This window comes from Cucurbita moschata, unplaced genomic scaffold (assembly GCF_002738365.1).
Source record: "Cucurbita moschata cultivar Rifu unplaced genomic scaffold, Cmos_1.0 Cmo_Scf00001, whole genome shotgun sequence".
In the NCBI taxonomy this organism is placed as follows: domain Eukaryota; kingdom Viridiplantae; phylum Streptophyta; class Magnoliopsida; order Cucurbitales; family Cucurbitaceae; genus Cucurbita; species Cucurbita moschata.
The window spans coordinates 1431903-1453667 of NW_019268517.1; the positions used below are offsets into that span (position 1 = coordinate 1431903).

The 21765-nt window shown below is 39.0% G+C and overlaps 5 protein-coding genes and 1 non-coding gene across 6 annotated transcripts in view; 3 read left to right on the forward strand and 3 right to left on the reverse strand.

Moving 5' to 3' along the window:
* The window catches only part of LOC111452172 (protein NPGR2-like), an 8021-nt gene extending 6529 nt beyond the window's left edge, over nt 1-1492 (forward strand). Inside the window, exon 7 of the transcript XR_002712105.1 lies at nt 139-1492. The gene's annotated coding sequence lies outside the window, so the exon portion shown is untranslated. The remainder of the gene's footprint in view (nt 1-138) is intronic.
* A 213-nt stretch (nt 1493-1705) lies between these two features.
* Nucleotides 1706-3965, reverse strand: LOC111452422 (multiple organellar RNA editing factor 2, chloroplastic-like). Its single transcript, XM_023093138.1, has 5 exons — nt 3509-3965; nt 3326-3423; nt 3102-3167; nt 1905-2115; nt 1706-1867 (listed from the first exon to the last, which is right to left on the reverse strand). The coding sequence occupies exons 1-4, from the start codon at nt 3925-3927 to the stop codon at nt 1973-1975; spliced, it is 726 nt and encodes a 241-aa protein (XP_022948906.1). The 5' UTR covers nt 3928-3965; the 3' UTR covers nt 1706-1867; nt 1905-1972.
* Nucleotides 3966-4192: 227 nt separating this feature from the next.
* TRNAF-GAA lies at nt 4193-4265 on the reverse strand. Its single transcript has one exon. It is a non-coding gene; the product is annotated as a tRNA-Phe (tRNA).
* A 2960-nt stretch (nt 4266-7225) lies between these two features.
* On the forward strand, nt 7226-11988 carry LOC111464156 (protein NRT1/ PTR FAMILY 5.2-like). The gene is made up of 5 exons (XM_023108274.1): nt 7226-7396; nt 7935-8152; nt 8782-9347; nt 10086-10361; nt 11414-11988. Exons 1-5 carry the CDS (start codon nt 7276-7278, stop codon nt 11982-11984), a joined length of 1752 nt encoding a protein of 583 aa, XP_022964042.1. The 5' UTR covers nt 7226-7275; the 3' UTR covers nt 11985-11988.
* Nucleotides 11989-13813: 1825 nt separating this feature from the next.
* LOC111464068 lies at nt 13814-17104 on the reverse strand. The gene is made up of 2 exons (XM_023108173.1): nt 16520-17104; nt 13814-16447 (listed from the first exon to the last, which is right to left on the reverse strand). The coding sequence occupies exons 1-2, from the start codon at nt 17087-17089 to the stop codon at nt 13982-13984; spliced, it is 3036 nt and encodes a 1011-aa protein (XP_022963941.1). The 5' UTR covers nt 17090-17104; the 3' UTR covers nt 13814-13981.
* Nucleotides 17105-20219: 3115 nt separating this feature from the next.
* LOC111447270 (protein PROTON GRADIENT REGULATION 5, chloroplastic-like) lies at nt 20220-20978 on the forward strand. Its single transcript, XM_023086330.1, has 2 exons — nt 20220-20608; nt 20685-20978. Exons 1-2 carry the CDS (start codon nt 20330-20332, stop codon nt 20787-20789), a joined length of 384 nt encoding a protein of 127 aa, XP_022942098.1. The 5' UTR covers nt 20220-20329; the 3' UTR covers nt 20790-20978.
* The last annotated feature ends 787 nt before the right edge of the window (nt 20979-21765 follow it).

The following is a 21765-nucleotide window of genomic DNA, read 5'->3' on the forward strand; positions in this document are numbered from 1 at the left end:
CTTCTTTTTTTTTTTTTTTTTTTTTTTTCTATAGAAATATAAACATGACAATTTGGAAGTTTGATTTGTAAAGTGAATTAAGGAAACATTGTTCCACAAGTCAATGAGTTTTCTTCTTCATTGCTTCATCTTCTACAGCACACAACAGTTGAGCTCCTTCTCAACGGCAAGGGCAAGGTGCAGAAAACTTTTGAGCAACGGGTTGAAGCGCAGACGGATATGGGAGTGGTTGGAAGAGATTTTGATGCCATCAATTCAGAAGTGAGAAACCCAAGCTCGGAATTGGGTTTAGTTCTGAAGTGAAGTTTCGTTGACGATGCTGCCATGACGCCGGAAGTATTCGCCGGCGATAGTCCTAACATGGTTTGGAGTTTGGACTACGAGCTGGAAGCCTCGAGTTTTGCTCGAGGAGGTGAAGGGGATAAGCTCTTTTATTGTTCGGCTGGACTACGATGTTTGGGCCATGGTCAAGTGAAAACCCATAGAACTAAAGCTTTTTAATGCTGGCTGGACTACATGGTTTGGACCATGGTCAAGTTAAAGCCCATAAAACTCAAGCGGCTCAAGGCCACGGAACGAGAGTCCACGAAATAGGTCCATGAACTGAAGCCCATAAGGCGAGAGTCCACGAAACAAGGGTCCATGGACTTAAGCCCATGAGGCGAGACTACACGAACCAAGGGTCCATGGATCCAAGCTCATGAACGAGAGTCCACGAAACAAGGGTCCAAGGATCCAATCCCATGAACGAGAGTCCACAAAACAAGGTTCCATGGACTCAAGCCCATGAGAAGACTACGTTGTTTGGGCCTCGGTCAAGTCAAAGCTCATAAAACTCAAGCTTATTAATATTGGGCTGGACTACGATATTTGGGCCTTGATTAAGTCAAAGCCCATAGAACTCAAGCTTATTAACGCTGGGCTGGACTACAATATTTGGGCCTCGTTCAAGTCAAAGTCCTAAAACTCAGGCCTTTTAATGCTGGGCTTTACTTCGATGTTTGGGCCTCGGTCGAGTCAAAGCCCATACAACTCCAGCTTTTAATGCTGGGCTGGACTACGATGTTTGGGCCTAAGCAAGTCAAAGCCCATAAAATTCAAGTTTTTCAATTCTGAGCTGGACTACGATGTTTGGGCCTCGTTCAATTCAAAGCCCATAAAACTCAAGCCTTTTAATGTTGGGCTGGACTACGTTATTTGGGCCTCGGTCAAGTCAAAGGCTATAAAACTCAAGCTTTTTAAAGCTGGGCTGGACTACGATATTTGGGCCTCGGTCAAGTTAAAGCCCATAAAAATTATGCTTTTAATACTGGGCTGGACTATGTTGTTTGGGCCTCAGTCTAGTCAAAGCCCATAAAACTTTTTTATGCTGGGTTGCAGTAAGATATTTGGACGCGTTCAAATCAAAGCCCATAAATCTCAATCTTTTTAATGCTGGGCTGACTGAGGTTTGGGCCATTGTCAAGTTAATCCTTTTAATTGGTAGGCTGGATTACGATATTTGGGCCACAAACAAGTTATAGCCCATTTTATGGGAAGGATGGTGAATATCTATTTGAGATTATTATGAAAATAAAATTATTAAAAAGAAAAAAGAGAGGATGTTCACGAACATTTTACAAATAGCCCCAGTAACTCAGTGGAGTTGGCCCCCTCCTCACCTCGTGATTGGGGCGAGCATTGCGATAGAACATGATAATCAATATTACTAACAAAATCAAGATGAGTAGGAAAACTATAAAGAACCATATCGAGTTTGTCCATGATGTTCACCAAAGGCAACAAGTTAACAACAAAAATTACCACCTCCTAAAAACGCCATGATTCTGATCTATTACATACCAGAATGGAGATTACAGACAAAACATCATCTTCATTTTATTCATTCTTTCTAATCACTATAAATTTTCCAATTTTGTCTTCCCCCTTCTTTCTACTCATCATATGCACATATTCTCACTTCTCAAATGCCTCACCTCATGTTTTCTCTGCGCCTAACATACCGGGTCCGATCATTATACCTCGGTCTATCTTGAGCTCTTTGAGGCTGTGGCTCCACCCTTTTCTGTCTCTCTGGTGACCTTTGAACAATTTCACCATTCACGAACAACTCAGCTGCAACCGCCACAAAAAAAACCCTTTTTATTTCACACTGAGAAGTATATTGCAAAGACCGACTACAAAACATAGTAAGCAAGTCTTCATGTTTCATCTCTACTGATCTGTATCTCCACAAGGTATAAAGAGAACAGAACAGTTTCGAGAGACATTTGTTGTAAGTTCATTAGCATTCAAAACTAAACATTGTCTGAAAGACTAATTTAGGTTTGCCAAGATGAACTATACACGCATTCAATCTGTAAACTGATGTAAGAGCACTCTCTTTTAATTTCAATCATCAACTACTATATGGGATTAAAGAAAGCTGATTGGCATAACTTATCAGGACTCAAAATCAGGCATTGCAAAGATGGACTTTGAAAAGTTATAAAATGCATTAATGTTTCATCTCTACTGATCTGCATCTCCACAAGGTAAAAAGAGCACAGAACAGTTTCGAGAGACATTTGTTGTAAGTCCATTAGCATTCAAAACTAAACATTGTCTGAAAGACTAATTTAGGTTTGCCAAGATGGACTATACACTTAAATGAAATTTAACAAATAAGAAAAGCTAATGTTTCATCTCTACTGATCCGAAACTCCACTATACATACAAAGCTCAGAACAGTAAAGAGTGACATTTGTTATGAGTCCATTAGCATTCAAAACTAAACATTGCTAAAAGGCTGATTTAGCTTTGCCAAGATGGACTCTATCATAGCTTATCTTATTTAAGTCCAAAATCATGTTTCTCGCATTTCTTAAACTATCATGAGCATATTTATAAAATGTGAACCTAATATCAAGGATGGTTAGCCAGAATGCAAATCTACGAATGATATAAACATAAATCATGTTTCATCTCTAAAGCAAACAACTTCTTGAAAGCGACTTTGCCAAGATGAACCTCCCTATCAATGTCATTGTCTGTCAAGAATTATTTGATTGGGTCTTTAATGAACAGCGAAAAATAAAACATTTAAAGCATCATATGCTTACCCCCATAGTCTTTATACTCAGGGTCGACGTAAGAATCAGGAAGAACAAAGAGAACACCGGGCAAGCCTGTTCGCAAAGATTCAAACAAAAATCATTAGATACAAGCTTCACAATATAAATATGATAAGTACAAATGCCACATAAATTACTAGAGTGCGAGAAAGGAAACGACGGCCTGTATGTTAGGGCACATGAAGAAGAAATTTAAAGATCATAACACATACCCTCAAGCTTATTGGAGGTCTCTTCATCAATCTCACACCCAAATCCAAAATACCTCTCGCAGGAAACATTATAAATCTTCTTTTTCGCTTCCTCTTCACTGTTCAGATCACAGAACACAGCCGAAATCAGCGAAAACACGAAACCAAATTTAGAAGAAAAAAACATTATATCCTTCCAAGTACCTGCCAAGAACTTTAGCGAGGGTCTGAACGTAGCATTCAATCATCTGTTGCTTAGAGGCACCCTCACCACCAGGCTTGTCCATCACGATGAGCCAATGCTCATAGTCACAGCCAGGGAAAAGTGGCGCCATCTCAGTGGGTGGACGATCACTGAAGTTGGAGTTGGAGTTAAGAGGCGCGTAACCGGAGTTACCAGACCGATTAACACGGCAACGAATCGAGGTAAGCCAGGGGGCGCACGGTGTGGATCGAACGGCATGGGAAAGCAGAGGAAGAGATCGACGAGCGAGAGTGAGAGACGGAGGAGAAGGAAGACGTGTAAGAGATTTGGAGGCGGAGAAGAGGCGTTTATGAGCAAGAGGGAGGCGAGCGGAGGAGGCGGAGGCGGAAGCCATAACACGAAGAAGGGATAACGCCATAGAAGGCGACCGTGAAAGGGTTTACAGCGATGGAAAAATGCAAGGAGGAGGATTCGAGGGTTTTAATAGCAGAAGGCAATGTTGTAAGGTCTTTGCTTAATGGGCCTGCCCTCTTGTTTCCTTAAGGCCCATTAATGGCCGGATTTAGACGCTGGTATAGGCCCATAACACGAAAAAGTAGGCCTTCTTCACAAAAAAATGGGCCAAGCTTTTGCTTCTTCAAAGCCCAATAGTCTCCAGTACTAGATAAAAATAAAATAATCTTTGCGGTGAGCGTGGATCGAACACGCGACCTTCAGATCTTCAGTCTGACGCTCTCCCAACTGAGCTATCCCCGCGTTGTTGTTAAGTTGGCCAAAATTTATATTTTATTTATAAATAAAACTTAAAAAGATAATTAATTTTAAATTACAATATCACAATTTTAAATTGCAATAATCGTCTCAACTTTATTGTTATATATATATATATATATATAAAGCTAATCTAAAACTAGTTTATTGTTATATGCACGTATATTTATCTTAATTATTTAGTTTCATAATTGTTTGTTAATATTTAATTCCTTAATTATTTTTAATTATTTATTCTTCAACAATCGTTCTGCCTCGAACCACTTTAACTCAGCCTAAATAATGTATCAACCTGATCAAACTTAACTCATGAACACCTTCTACCGATGATCTATAATATCAAATACCAACCAAATACATGTTCATGATTATGGTCCCATGAATTTTTACCATCAATTTTAACCAATGATTCTCTCGTTCAACTAACTCAGTCTTAGGATTATAACAACGGTTCATAACTCAATCAAAAAAATGTTAATCTATGAACCTACTCGAATTTTTCATTTTTAAAAAAAAATTAACTCAACCCAAATAAAAAAAAAAAATCAAACCGAAATCAACTTTGATGATTTGGGTTGAATAGCTCAAATTAGTCGATCTCTATTAATAATAAGTTCTCTCCCTTTTAAATTAATTTTTTATTGCTATGCACGAATAAATAATAGTATAAATTAAGTATTTTCAATGCGTATCACGTTATGGCTTTTTCAACGCTTACCTTTTTCTTTTTTGAAGCACCAAAATGAAACATATACATCGTATCTTCACAAAAACAAAACAAACATTTTATTCCCATCGTCCCAATATGAGTTTTTTTGTTTGTTTTAAAATTAATTTTTAAAGAAAAAACAATTTTTTTTAAAGTTTAAATTTCATTTTTACTTAAAAAAAATATATTTTCACCTTTAATATTTTAATTTTTTTTTAATCTCAGTTTTATAATGATTATTATAAAAACATCAAAATTATTAATAATAATTATTATTATTCATCAATGTTTCCGAAGTAAACACTCAACATGAAAATAAAAAATATATAATTATAATAAAAATTAATCAAAGTACAATAATTATCCATATTTTCCCCTTTAAAGCTACCTCGAAAATATATTTTATTTTTTTAAATTTTGAAAATTATTATAAATAACACCCAACTTGGAGCCTTTTTTTCCTCCTTTTATCATGGTCTTGCTTCCAGCTGACTTATAAGTCAACTCTCAGCTACAAAACGACCAAAACAAAAAACAAAAAACGAAAAATGGATGCCTTTTTCTCATGAAAGTAAACTCTGTGTATGACTTTTGCTTTAATTTAGGCTTCAAAATTTAAAATAAATAAATAAATCAGCAGAATATTGCCAACTGGTCTTAATCGTTGACCAGTTTTACCATGCTGTAATTATCTTTAATAGTCACCTTTTCTTTCCTCAATGTGACATGTCGTTTTTACTTATAAACTATACACTAAAATTTTCATTAAAAAAATGCGTAATTCTAATTTCGATGTCTTCTGAACAAAAAATAATTTTGTACCCACTTGTCGTTTTTAAATCATCTCACATGGTAAGTAAGAACTGTTAGTACAGCAAAAATTATGATCGTTATATATTTGTATAATTACCCACTTGTCTGTTTTAAATTATCTCACACGTTAAGTTAAAATAGTTAATTAATACCGTTAAAAATTTTAAATTATCAATTTAGAGAAGTTGGGGCCATATATATATATATATATATATATATAATTTTTTTTTTTGAGATGAATTAACGTTAATTTTGTAATTTTTAATTTGGATTTTGGAAATATTCTTATAATTATTGTTCACGTTTAATATCTATAATAAAGCCATCTCATATTATTCGATAATGAATATTTAATTAGAGTTTTTCGATCCCTTCCAAACTTATTAAAGTCACCACAGAATGTAAATAATTAATTTAATTTGTACTTGTTAAGGAATCGATTTATAAAATTATTTAATAACTATATGTAATAAATGTATTTTTTAGTAATAATGTGAAAAAAAAAATGAAAATAAAGTAATTTTATTGATTATCTTGATACTCAAATTTCTTATATTTATATTTTTTATTTGATGATAAATGTTAGATGAACACGACTTTTCACAAATGGTATGATATTGTCCACTTTTAGCATAAACTCTCGTGGCTTTGAATACTATTTTGGTATGAGGGCGTACTAATGGAGATAGCATTATTTGATTATAAACTCATGATCATTGCTTAAATTAACCGATGTGGGACTTTCATCCAACATCTCCCCTCGAACAAAGTATGCCTCTTCTTAATCGTGGCTCGACTTCTTTTTGTTTTTAGAATCTTAGTCATTTTTTACTATGCCTTCGAGGAGCCTTGACTCCTTTCTTTTGGAGCCATTTGTTCGATATTTGAGAATTCTATTGGCATGGCTAAGTTTTTAGGGCATGGTCTCTGATACCATGTTATATAGCTAAGTTTTTACCATGATCATTCCCTAAGTTAGCGAACGTGGGACTTTCATCCAATAATAAAAATATGAAATAAGGGAATATAAATGATGTTCAAGAAGGCAGTAAAAAAAAATGAAAAACAAAAAAAAATTGAGTTATTGATCACTTAATGGTTAGAAAAATTTATTTTTATTTTTTAAATTTAAGATACAAATACTATTTTGACGAAACGATCATATTATTAATAATAAGAGTATTTTTAAAAAAATTGAGCTATTTTTTTTAAAAAAAAATATATTATTCAAATAAATAGTAAAAATATTTTTATTTAAATTTTTTTAATTTAATAAAAAAATATTGAGAATTATAAAGTGAGTGCCTAGACTTTTGAGTGTTTGGAAGATGACAAGAGAGAGGACAGGATTCACAGAAAGTGGATAGACGCGTATATAAAAGGGTCAAGTTTCAGTGGTAGACACAAACTAAGCCTTCAAACTCAACATTTCTGAAGCCCAAGGGATAGCTTTAGATCTCTTCGTCTCCATTAATGGCGTCCCTACAAGAAACTGGCCTCGACCGCTACACCGAAGATGGAACCGTCGATCTCCATGGCAATCCCGTCCTCCGCTCCAAGACCGGTCGTTGGAAAGCTTGCTCCTTCATCGTCGGTAACACTCTTCTCTCGTTCGCTCTGCAACTTCTTCTTCTATGTACTTGTTTTTTCGTCCTTAAGAGGAGGTCATAAGTGTTGACATCTGCTAATTTAGGAAATGATTATGGGTTTATAAATAAAAGAATACTCTCTCTATTAGTACGAGGTCTTTTGAGAAAGTCCAAAGCAAAGCTACTGGAGCTTATGCTCAAAGTGGACAATATCATACCATTGTGCAGAGTCGTGTTCGTCTATCATAATATCAGAGTCATGTCAATAGATTGGTAAATCTTGGTATCAGAATCATGCCCTAAACTTAGTCGTGCCAATAGATTTGTAAATCCTCAAATATCGAACAAAGGACTACAAAAGAAAAATGACTAAGACTCCAAAGGAGTCGAGCCTCGATTAAGGGGAGGTGTTGGATGATGAAAGTCCCACGTCAGCTAATTTAGAGAATGCTCAAAGTGAGCAATATCATACCATTGTGGAGAGTCGTGATCGATTTTTCGACTTGAATGGGGATTGACTTTTTTGTTGTGGATTAATGACAGTATATGAAGTGTTTGAACGGATGGCGTATCACGGGATATCGACGAATCTAATATTATACTTGACAAAGAAGCTGCATCAAGGCACCGTAGCATCGGCTAATAATGTCACCAATTGGTCTGGAACTGTTTGGATAATGCCCATCTTGGGAGCTTACATTGCAGACGCTCATCTCGGTCGGTATCGGACCTTTATGATTGCCTCGACCATATGTCTAATGGTACATCTTACATTTTAGTCATTTTTATCTTTGTTCAATGTATCTCGTTTTTCATTTGAAAAACGAGAGAAAAGATTACTGAAAGAGACATAACTATATTAATAAAATATAATATTTTATTAAAACGTTTATAAATAAAAAATTAGGATATGCTGAGTCATTATTTATTTATTTTATGGCTTCGAGAAAGAGTGTCGGTAGGAAAGGGACAAAGAAAACGTGCCTCTAGGAGAGGGACAAAATGGTCTAAAAATATTATATTCTTAATTTTTTTTAAAATATAATGTAAAATATTTATTCCAACTTATTCCGTTACGAGGTACAACTATGCATGTCAATAAACTGCTTTAATTCTTTAATTTTTTTTATATTATTAAAACAAAATTTAGCATTATTTTAATAAAAAAATATTTTTTTTTTAACGTTTTTTAAAAGGGAAGTTTTATTTTTTTATTTTTTTGTTAAATTTTAAAAAATTTAGGATTATAGTTGAAATATAACAGTAAATATAATTTTTAATTTTTTTTTTTAACTGAAAATGTTTTTTTATTTTTAAAATTTAGCAAAACTTATAATAATTTATTTATTTACTCAATTAGTTAAGATATATAATATTATTGAATTTACAGGGAATGGGACTTCTAACGTTAGCCGTGTCAATATCGAGCCTAAAACCGCCACCATGTTTAGAAGTCAACAAAGGAAATTGCAAGCAAGCCTCGAAACTCCAGCTTGCGGTTTTCTTCGGTGCACTCTACATTCTAGCTCTCGGCACCGGCGGGACAAAGCCGAACATCTCGACGATCGGAGCCGACCAATTCGATGATTTCCATCCAAAGGAGAAGGCACAAAAGCTGTCCTTCTTCAACTGGTGGATGTTCAGCATCTTCTTTGGCACTCTTTTTGCCAACACGGGTGTGGTTTACATTCAGGACAATGTCGGGTGGAGCTTGGGCTATGGCCTTCCCACTATTGGCTTGGCTGTTTCCATTCTCATATTTGTGGCTGGCACTCCCTTTTACAGGCATAAGCTCCCTGGTGGCAGCCCCTTCACTAGAATGGCTAATGTCATTGTTGCTGCTGCTAGGAATTGGAGGCTCCCTCTTCCTAATGACCCAAAAGAACTTCATGAGCTTGAGTTTGAAAAGTACTCCATCGAACGAGCTTTTCGGATTGATTCCACTTCATCGTTGAGGTGACCATTGTTCTCTCTTATTGTAAACGTTCAAGCCCACCGCTAATAGATATTGTCCTCTTTGAGCTTTCCCTCCCGAGATTTGTAGGTTTTAAAACGAAGTATTCCTTATAAGGGATGGATTGTGAGATCTCACAACGGTTGAAGAATTAAACAAAACATTGTTTATAAGGGTGTGGAAACCTTTTCCTAACATACGCGTTTTAAAACCTTGAGGGGAAGCGTAAAAGAAAAGCCCAAAGAGGATAATATTTGCTAACAGTGGGCTTGGGTTGTCCCAAATGGTATCAAAGCAAGTCACTGGACGATGTGGCAGCAAGGATGCTGGGCCCTCAAGGGAGTGGATTGTGAGATCCTACATTGGTTGGAGAGGGGAACGAAGTATTCCTACCTCTCCCTAGTAGATGCGTTTTAAAATCTTGAGATGAAGCCCTTGAAGGGAAAGCCCAAAAAGGATAATATTTGCTAACGGTGGACTTGGACGGTTACAAATGGTATCAAAGCAAGTCACTGGGCTATGTGCCAGCGAGGACGCTGGGCCTTCAAAGGGGTGGATTGTGAGATCCTACGTCGGTTGGAGAGGGGAACGAAGTATTCCTACCTCTCCCTGGCAGACGCATTTTAAAACCTCAAGGGGAAGCCCCGGAAGAGAAAGCTCAAAGAAGATAATATCTACTAACGGTGGGGTTGGGCTATTACGCTGGATCATGGGGTTGAATGATTGAGTGTTATATGTAGGTTCTTGAACAAGGCTGCTATAAGAACAGGTTCAACAGAACCATGGAAGCTATGTTCAGTGACACAAGTGGAAGAGACAAAGCAGATACTGAAAATGATCCCAATTCTGGTCTGCACGTTCATTCCAAGCACTATGTTGGCTCAAACGCACACCCTTTTCATCAAGCAAGGCACCACTCTTGACAGAAGCGTAGGCAGCCACTTCCAGATCCCTCCTGCCAGTTTATCTGCCTTTGTCACCATCTCCATGCTCCTCAGTGTTGTCATCTACGACAGGTTTGCTCAAGTTTATTACCTTAAACTTTTGGTTAAAAGGTATCTGAGATCCCATGTTGGTTGGAGAGGGAAACGAAGCATTCTTTATATGGGTGTGGAAATCTCTCCCCAGTAGACGCGTTTTAAAATCATGAGGCTTACAGTGATACGTAACAGACCAAAGTGAACAATATCTACTAGCGATGGGTTTGGCCTGTTACAAATGGTATCAGAGCTAGACACTGGGTTGTGTGTCAGCAAGAACGCTAGGCCCCCAAGACGAGTGCATTGTGATATCCCATATCGGTTGGAGAGGGAAACGAGACATTCCTTATAAGGGTGTAGAAATCTTTCCTTAGTAGATGTGTCTTAAAACCATGAGGCTGGGGCGATACGTAACGGGCAAAAGTGGACAACGGTGGGCTTGGGCTAAACGCTGTCCCCAAAGGGGGGTGGATTGTGAGATCCCACATTGGTTGGAGAGGGGAACGAAACATTAAGGGGGTAGAAATCTCTCCCTAGTAGACGTGTTTAGAACCATGAGGCTGGCGGCGATACGTAACGGGCCAAAGCGGACAATATCTACTAGCAATGGGCTTGGGCTGTTACAAATAGTATAAGAACCATGAACGCTGGCCCCAAAGGGGGTGGATTGTGAGATCCCACTTTGGTTGTAGAGGGGATGAGCTGTTACAAATAGTATAAAAGCCATGAACACTGGCACCAAAGGGGAGTGGATTGTGAGTGGATTGTGAGATCCCACCTTGGTTGTAGAGGGGAACGAAGCATTCTCTAGAAGGGTGTGAAAACCTCTCCCCTAGTAGACGCGTTTTAAAACCATGGATCTGACGACATACGTAACAGGCCAAAACGAACAACATTTACTAGTGATGGGCTTAGACTATTACAAATGGTATCAGAGCTAGACACCGGAAAGTGTGCCAGCAAGGACGCTGGGCCCTCAAAGGGGTGGATTGTGAGATCTCACATCGGTTGAAGAGGGGAACGAAACAGACAACATCTGCTAGTGGTGGGCTTAGACTGTTACATAATCCGTTTGCTATGTTTTACAGAATCTTCGTGAAGATAATGCAAAGATTGACGAAAAACCCGAGAGGAATCACACTCCTACAAAGAATGGGAATAGGAATGATTCTCCACATCATGATCATGACGATCGCATCTCGAGTCGAACGGCGTAGACTTTACGTCGCAAGAGAGAACGGATTAGTACAAAACGGAGGAGAAATCCCCTTAACAATTTTCACTCTGCTACCTCAGTTCATGCTGATGGGAACTGCTGATGCATTCATAGAAGTAGCCAAGATTGAGTTCTTCTATGATCAAGCACCAGAAAGCATGAAGAGTTTAGGCACTTCATATGCAATGACTTCACTTGGAGTTGGGAATTTTCTAAGTAGTTTTCTGCTCTCAACAGTTTCTCATATCACCAAGAACAATGGCAATGGATGGATTCTGAACAACTTGAACGCTTCTCATCTTGACTACTACTACGCCTTAATTGCTGTGCTTAGTGCTATCAATTTCTTTGTGTTCTTGATCGTTTCTAAACTTTATGTGTATAAGGCTGAAGTTTGTGGTTCCATAAATGTTCTTGCTGATGAACTCAAGGAAAGGAATTGAATGCTTTGAGCTCTTTTATGAACTTAGTTAAAGATATACAAATATGTTTGTTTTGCCTTAACTGTGACATCCCATGTTGGTTGGAGGGAGGAACGAAACGTTCTTTATAAGGGTGTGATTTAAAATTGTGAGGCTGACGGTGATACGTATCGGACTAAAGCGAACGATATCTACTAGCGATGGGCATGAGCATTTACAAATGGTATTAGAGACAGACATTGGATGGTGTGCTAGCGAAGACGTTGGGCCCCAAGGGAAGTGGATTGTGAGATCCCATGTTGGTTGGAGAGGGGAATGAAATATTTCTTATAAGGGTGTGGAAATATCTTTCTAGTAGACGCGTTTTAAATACCTTGAAGAGAATCCTGAAAGGGAAAACTAAGAGATGATAATATCTACTAGTGGTTTATAATTGTGAAGTTGAGGGCGATATGTAACGGGCTAAAACGAACAATATCTATTAATGATGGGCTTGAGCTGTTACAAATGGTATCAAAGATAGACATGAATGGTGTACCAATGAAGACGTTGGGTTTCGAAGGAGGTAGATTGTGAGATCCCACGTTGGTTGGAGAAGGGAACGAAGCATTCTTAATAAGAGTGTGGTTTAAAACTGTGAAGCTGACGGCGATACATAACAGGCCAAAACGGACAATATCGTGAGGGAGTGTGGTTTGAGAGGGAAAACCAAGAGGTGATAATATCTACTAGTGGTTTAAAATTGTGAAGTTGAGGGCAATACGTAACGGGCTAAAACGAACAATACCTATTAATGATGGGCTTGAGCGGTTACAAATGGTATCAAAGATAGACACGAAGAGTGTGCCAATGAAGACGTTGGGTTCTGAAGGAGGTAGATTGTGAGATCTCACATCAGTTGGAGAGGGGAACGAAAAATTCTTAGTAAGAGTGTGGTTTAAAACCATGAGGCTGCGACGATACATAATGGGCCAAAACGGACAATATCTACTAGCGATGGGCTTGAGTTGTTACAAATGGTATCAAAGACAGACACGAATGGTGTGCCAACGAAGACATTGGGCCCCGACAGAGATGGATTGTGAGATCTCACATTGGTTGGAGAGGAGAATAAAACATTTCTTATAAGGGTGTGGAAACCTCTCCCTAGAAGACGCATTTTAAAACCGTGAAACTGACGGCGATACGTATCAGGACAATATCTACTAGCAGTGAACTTGAGTTGTTACAAATGGAATCAGAGACAGACTCTGAGCAGTGTGCTAGTGAAAAACGCTGGGACCCAAGAGGGATGTATTGTGAGATCCCACATCAATTGAAGAGGAGAACAGAACATTCCTTATGGTGTGGAAACCACTCCTTAGCAGACACATTTTAAAACCATGAGATTGAAATGATAGAGGGGTGTATTGTGAGATCCCACATCAGTTGGAGAGGAGAACAGAACATTCCTTATGGTGTGGAAACCTCTTCCGAGCAGACGCGTTTTAAAACCGTAAGATTGACGGCGATACATAACGGGACAATATCTGTTAGCAGTGAGCTTGGGCTGTTAGAAATGGTATCAGAGCCAGATACCGAGCGGTGTGCCAGCGAGGACTCTGGCTCCCAAAGAAGGTGGATTGTGAAATCCCACCTTGATTGGAGAGGTGAACGAAACATTTCTTATAAAGGTGTGGAAATCTCTCTTTAGTAGACGTGTTTTAAAACCGTAAGACCAACAGCGATACGTAACGGGCCAAAGTGGATAATATCTAATAGCGGTGAGCTAAGTATTGACGTAAATAATTAAAGAATTTGTGCAATCTTTTTGTGTTGGAAAGAGGTGGTTTAGATGAAAAATCAAAGAGAAAGCATAGTTCATCCCAACCATCATCACAGCAATGAATTGTTTTGGTTTGTAAATTTGCATGCAATGTGTGTTTCCTCAATGTTTCTGTATTTCCCAAACTTAATTGAAAGTTGGAATAATACACACACACACAAACTCTCTATCTCTGTTGTCCCTCTCTGCTTTTCTATCTTCTTTTAGCTAATTGGAATGTTTTCTTCAAGAACTGATTCGCAGCTCGATCATTACGGTGGCACAATACGCGTAAAATGGTGTTCGGATCGGCTCGGTTCCACCGTCCCGTGGTCGGAGGCATAGGTAGCTTTTGTCCAGACCCCACAACTCCTATCCCACTGGTTTCACAAGTCACAACGCTAAAATCCTCCACCAATTGTTCAGTACATTGGTTCATCAATGCTATGACTCCTTCGGCCGCATCGGCTTCTCGGTCGACGACGTTCTCTGCAATCAATCCCTCTCCACAAGCACAGAACAATTTCTTCAAGCTTTGAAAGTCCTCAAGAATCATGTCGTGATCGGAACGATAGTACACCCTCGACACTCCTCCGGCAAGAAGAACCATCGAAAACGCTTCAAAACAGGCTCTCATCACTTCTTTCATTGCCAAGGCTTGAGCTCTATCCGTCACAATGGCACACAATAAAGTCAGGTTGTGCTTTAAGACACGCAAGGCTGGACGAAGTCGCGCATTGGCAACATCGCCTGCATATAAGGCGTTGTACAACACTGAACTTGAATCGAGGAATACCATACGATACGCAGCTACTTCGGAGACATGAACACAAGCGGATTCAATGGCCGAGTTTGCCAGCTCAAAGTAAGAGGATTTTGTTGATGAAAGGGATAGGAGTTTGTGTAAGGTATGTAAGTGAGAGTATATATAATGCAGTGTGTTTAGGCGAATGTATAGGCGCTGAGTGCCACGGCTGGTCAAGGGGCGGGCGTGATGGCCATCAATATGGAGTATCATGTCTTCGCCCACAACGCTACAAGGGGTAGCTTTCTTCCATAGCTGGATCAACTTGGAGTCTCGGTTACAACGAGTTAGCGGCGGAAGCTGTGGGAGGTAGCTCCGTTTTGAACCACATGATGCCACAAAACTGATGTAATCTTGGAACATTGATTCTAAACCAGAGGCTACATCTTCAACCAGTTCTTCACTAACTCCAATACCAATTTCAAACAATTCCTCCACTGTTTCCTTAGCTAACTTCATCAGCTCGACACCCGACTGCGCGTATGGCTCGGTTTTCGACCTCGGGTTCCAACTCTCTGATTCTTTAGCTCTCTTAACACACTCCCTTTGTTTCTTTACCCTCTCATCCACCCATTTCTTCATTAGGTTCATTATGATGGTCTCTACTTCAAAAGGAACCATCTCTTGAACGATCGCCTTCCCGCCGTCGTCGCAGTCGGCGCAATCCTCAACCACCATTTGAACGAGTACCTTCTCTAGCTTTCCTGCTCTATGTAATACACCGATTGTCTCGCTCGTTAACGTCGCCACCCCGGTTAAGTATTGCTTCAACATGCTACCATAGCAGTTATGCAATGTAGCTGCTGCTACTCCCACTGCACTTGGATGCCATTTCTTTAGTATAGGACTGAAGCTTTCCCTCTCTTTTAATGTCAAATCCTCGGTTTCTTTCGCCAACTCGACCAGTGCCTCGCTCGCTTCGCTCGCATCGCTCACCTCACTCGCTGCCTCACTCGCTTCTTCCTTAATAAGCTTCCCATTCTCAAGTACCTTCTCAAATGCATTCCTCACCGAACTCCGGATGTAATAATCGACACGATCACCGGACGAGTCGACGACAAGGACATCTCCCTCGTTTTTTCCTGTCCCTTCTGTGATAGTGACATCTTCTCCAAGAATCTTGGAAGCTGATAGCGCCAAGGGAAGAAGGTTTTCCACCTGACCAATTGTCCCCTTCTGGAAGTAATCATGGTAATGAAGTAACCTCTTCTCCGCCCAACCCTGCATCGACGACAATACCGACGTCAAAAGCTTAACGTACATCGCTTCTCGATCCGGCTTCTTCGCATCATTCGCTACTTCTGCTAACATGGCATGAGCTGCACATAGAAGGTCTGGCTCAAGCTGTGCTGTCACAACATACTGTTGGAACAACACCCAAGTAAAACACACATTATGAATCGGCCTTGTGATTCCGAGTGTCGACCATGTTTTCTTCATTAGTTCGAGGAGTTCGTCGACCTCGTCGAGTACTAACGTCTCGTCCCTCGAATCGAAAATGGCTTGAAGAAGAGCAACATAGATATGAATGTTGAGAGGGAAGCCATCAGCCCAATGACATACATCGGTTGGTGTCCCATTGGCACTGCGCCAAGACAATGACACCACAGAATTGCAAAGCGTTCTCATTGTATCAGAGTTCTTCCCTGTGTCAATTGGCTTTGATTCACACCCACGAATGATCTCTCTAAGACGCATTGCAAATGTGTTTGATTTATCAAGTGGAATCGAAGGGTGAAGAAGAAGCCCTGCCTCTAAGATCTTGAGCTGCCGCTTCTGCCATAAATGATACTCATTTGCATCATTGAATTCCGATGGCTTTAAATGGCGTAGAAGCTCCAATGGAAGAATTATGGTCTCTGCTCGTCTTCCCATCTGTTCATATTATGAACAACCATAAATTTACACATAAAACCACAAGATTTTACAATGAAATCAGAAATTTACTTGGCCAACAAGAGTCCTCATCAGGGTCTTCCTAAGCCGATTATCACTCTGTTCTGTGACCTTCATTTGATGTCTCATAATCTCCGCCGACGTCATCGGCCGGCGAGGTCTCGGCGACGGCAGAGTAAATGAAAAAATTGGGCTCGACCCATTGGAGCCATGGGAGCTAGGGGACGACGGGTTAGAGCCACTGCTCCCACCGGACGACATTCTTCTCGATGGTGATCGTTTCAAGATTTTCAACCCAAGTGAACGTTTGATCCGACTTGTCGGCGTCATCACCACCGCATTTGGCTTCGGCCCCGACGCCCCATCTCCATTGCCACCATTTTCAGGATTAGAAGAGGAGTAAAATGCGAGAGCGTTCCGACCTCCAAAGCCCGGCGCGGAGCGGCAAGCCGTGAAGAAGATCTCGTAGGCGGTTTCCCGGATGTCATCACGGTCAATTCCGTCGAGTTTGTTAAATGGCCACACTAGATCGTTCTCGAAAACGTCGACGTGGTAGTCCGGCCGGGCGACGGAGAGGAACCCGGAGAGAGACTCACGGCGGACGTTGTGGCTATACCCCATTTGGGAGGAGGAGGAGTGGAACGATCTCAACTTCTCTCTCTCTTTCTCTCTGTTTTTTTTTTTATTTTTCCTCCTCTGTTTCTTAGATTTCCGGCGGGAGAGAAGTGGAAGATAAGGCACACATTTCTCTTAAAACAGAGCCCTTTTAGGAGAAGACAAGGCACGCATCTCTCTGATTGTTTCTTTATTATTTTCTTTTGGTAGTTATTTGACAGAGGACAGAGAAACAGAGATGTGGCTGATCCTGCCTTGTTCGTCTCACAATTATACGAGGAACAAGGAGATGGGAATTTAACGGCCATTAATTCCTTTTTTCCTCGTACGAGGAAATGGGTCTTTCTAAAAATAACCAAAGGTTTCAGATTTCGATCTATTTTCTGCAAAAGAACCACAACATTTGATGCTCTGTTCTGTTCTGTTCTGTTCATCCCTGTCTTGTCTCTGTTTTCTTGTCCTCTGGTTTATTTAATATCAGTCACGTTTCATTAATACCCTCTTCATATTTATGTCTGAATTCCTTTATCTCATCAACCCATCATATAAGAGGTGACAAAATATAGGAGCTACTTCTCGACCCGAGCCTTAAATGGCATCCGACGTATTGTCGAACTATTGTTTGAATCCTTCATCCAACGTATTGTCGAACTAAAAGAACGTAATTGAATCTCTTTGATCAATCAGGAGGAACGATATATGCTCAACCATACATAAAGTAAAAGCAATTCTAGCTGACAGAGTTAGGAAAGTGGGAAGACTCGGAGGAAACTCCGCTGCAACCCACATCGCTAAGTTCGAAAATAATTGGTTGACAGGGATGTCAACCAATTAGATAGGACCCAGACACGAGGTTTTAAGCTAAGCTTCTAGCTAGAGCAACATTACGACTAATGATGAGATTTAGAGAAAATTCTAGTTTAAAGACTAATTACGACAGGGACTAAATTCCAACTTTCTATGAATCATATGGATTAAATTTATTATTAAACCAAATAAAAACGTTAACGGCCTCTCAAGATCTAGAGGTATAAACAATAGTACAACGCTCAACTAATCTGAATATTTGTTATAATAACATCATTATTCGCATCATCGATATGATCTTACAAACTCGAAAACCAAAACAGTACACCCCGAACACACATCACCAAACACCGCAAGGAATATCGACGTATTAACCCCTCAATCTTCGAGAACTCGTCGTCGTAGTAAGGCAATCAGTATACAGTCAGAAACACCACCAATGACTCTCAGCTTCCTGTCATTATACACATATTTGATGTAATAATCTACATAATTATACAGCTGCAAGAATCGTCCTCCTCGTCCCCCGAATCGCTCACATCGCTGCAAAAACACGCAAAGACACCGAATTCAAAATCGACCCCATCTCGTTAAGCTCATAACGCCAAACTAAGGACTTATTTCAACTCACTTTCTAAGCATTTAAGCACTTAAAAAGCCATTCTAAACGAGCGATAAGCAAAAGGACAGATCATTTCAACTCATAAGACAGCATGACAGACAGCCCATCTTCCCCAAAGAACATAAAACATACCAAAAAAATCCAACATAAAAGGAAACCAATCAAGCTACCTCGGTTGAAACTCCAAAACCTCCGCTAGGTTATTACCATTACTATCAGTCCACCGGACTTTCATCCTCGGCTTATTCGATTTCCTCGACATTCCGCCACGCCGGGGCGGCAATAGAGCATTCGATTCACTGTAATCTTCGCCGTTACCGGAATCCCCAACTTCTCCGGCAGCCACAGAATCCACAGCCTCTTCAACATCCTTAGAATCGCCACCCATAGTTCACCAAAAATCACAAATCCAGAACCGGGTGAGGGCTCACGGGTTCAAAATTTATGAACCAAACAACCCCATCACAAACCCCTCTTCGAAAACCAAAACCCTCGATCTAAAATTTGAACCAAACAAAGAAAATAAGGCTTAGAATCGAAAGATTCCCGAGAAAGTGACAGAAAATAAAATCGCCTCCAAACCCCAAGAAGAAAATGGGTTAACCCAAAACTGTGAACGGCGATGGAGCGGCGCGCTGTCGAGATCGGAGAACAAAAGGAATTAAAAGAACGATACAAGAAGGCGTTTACTTTGCTGTGATTGGTCATTAGTGATGTCGAATAACACTGTGGAAATGGACGGTTGAGATTGGATATCTAAGAAAATGGATGAGTTTTAGGTGGGTCCCGGTGGCAGGTGTTCGTTAAATTCGTTGCTCATAAATTGTCGGTTATCAGAACTTGTCCTTTCTCTATTCCATTTATGTTTTTTTTTTCAAACATTAATTGATGTCGTCAATGTGGGTTGTTTTCTTGGATCATGATATTTAATTTAGTACTTTTGAATTGGTATTTTTTTTTTATAAAAAATACCCATAATGTCGTAATATTATTATATGAACGTCTTGTCTACCAAAAAGTTTATAATATAATTATAATTTAATGTTAATCTCGTTAGTCAAACTTGCTTTTTCTAGGTTACTATGAACCAATTAAATTACGATAAAGTATTTTTAAAGTATGAATTTTGATTTATAAATAATATGTATAGTTTGATAAAACTCCCGGTAGAAATTAATTGTAATATTTAAAATTATAGGGATTAAATTTTAATTTTCTTACTAATGATATTTTTAATAAAATTATTCAATTTCTTTTAATGTTTTTGAAATTATAATTAAATTTTAGAAAATATTATGATTTTAATCCACAAATTTTATAATTAATCCTTCAAAATTATCTATTTTTTTTATTAAAATTGATTAAATAATAATAATTTTCTAATCATTTTCCAAAATTTAATGAAAATTAATAAATGTTAAAAATATCTTAAGAAATTGAACAATAATTACAATAAATAAAATTTAATGGTATTTTTTAAAATTTAAAAATTCAAATGTATTTTTGAAGGAGAATTGGAAAACTATTTTTAAATACTTTAAAAAACAAAAATAAAACCATTTAGAAAATTCTAAACTAAACCAAAAAATGAGAAAAAAATGAATAATTGAAGTGTGGATTCTGTAATTTTGCAAATTAAGAAGGACCATATAGCAAAAATGTAAATTAAAATTCAAGCCACAAGTTTGTGTGGCTCAAAACAAGGCCCCTCAACTCTCTCACAATTACACGAAAATATCCACTTTCGCAGAGCATCCAAAACCCTCCATTACGAACTTGCACCATGCTCTCTGAACTCTGATCCTTCCGCCATTTCCATGGCAGCTTCAATTTCTGCATATCGGCTTCACAAACCTCTTCCCTCCTCCTTCCATGGAGACTGGGGGTCCTCCATTTGCGGCGAAACCACCGGGATGCTCGCGAAATCGGTCCCGGAAGTGGTCCGAGTTGCAAAGCCGGTGAGATTCCGGCCAATGATGAAGAATGTTAACGAAGGGAAAGGCGTATTTGCGCCTGCTGTTGTTCTTGCTCGAAATATTATCGGAAAGAAGCGTTTCAATCAGTTGAGAGGCAAGGCCATTGCGCTGCACTCACAGGTAAATTAGTCACTTGAACGAACTGTCCTTATGAGTTTAGTGAGAAATGCGTGTTGAGCTTTTGGGTTTTGGACAGATTATTACGGAGTTCTGCAAATCTATTGGAGCTGATGCTAAGCAAAGGCAGGGTTTGATTAGGTTAGCCAAGAAGAATGGCGAAAGGTTAGGGTTCCTTGCATGATTTTATCACTCTGTTTCTGTAATCATAGATCTGTTTAGCTTCCATTTGTATATCTATCAAACACAATCTGAAGCATTATGTTTGCATATTCTTGTATATATTCATCGCTTTTAAGAAGAATCAAAGGATGATGAATGAAGGCCTAGAATGTTGATCAATATGATGACTCTATCAGGGTTTTTTGTTTTAGGTGTATTGCCATATTCAACTTAAAGTCATTCATCTGCATCTCTCTTAGCTAAGGAAGAAAAATAGAAATGGTATCAAAGTCATGTCCTAAACTTAGTCATGCCCTAAACTTAGTCAATAGAATTCTCAAATGTCGAAAGGACTCCCTAAACTTAGCCGGACTTTGTTTGAGGGGAGGTGTTGGATGAAAAGTCCCCTAATTTAGGGAGTGATCAAGGAATACTCTCGTGATCAAGGAATACTCTCGTGATCAAGGAATACTCTCGTGATCAAGGAATACTCTCTCGGTTGGTGTGAGGCATTTTGGGGAAGCCCAAAGCAAAGCTATTAGTATATGAATGGATCGATGCCACATTTAAACGAGAGATGAACTTGAGGAGATGAAACTATGGTTAAGAAAGACTTAAAATAGTAGACAGTTACTAACTATACCTATATGTTTCATGCCCTAGATTTACACCTTTATTCGACACAAGCAACTTTTGATTACACCTTCAAAGCTCAACTTCTTTGCTCGAGGATTCTATTGACATGACTTTACTTTTAGTTTCACCAAAAGGCTACCAGTGAATATGTAAAACTCATGATAAACTCCTTAATTAGGTGAAATCTTCGTATCTTTAAACTTTAAAAAGCAAACAATACCGAAATAAACTACACCTTATTCATCAATAATCAAGGCATTACATCTCTCTATGATCATCTCTCTGTCTCTCCAGATCAAAATACAATCCTCTAGCCGACAATCGTTCATGGAGAGTCGAGAAGAACAAAAGAAAATAGTTAG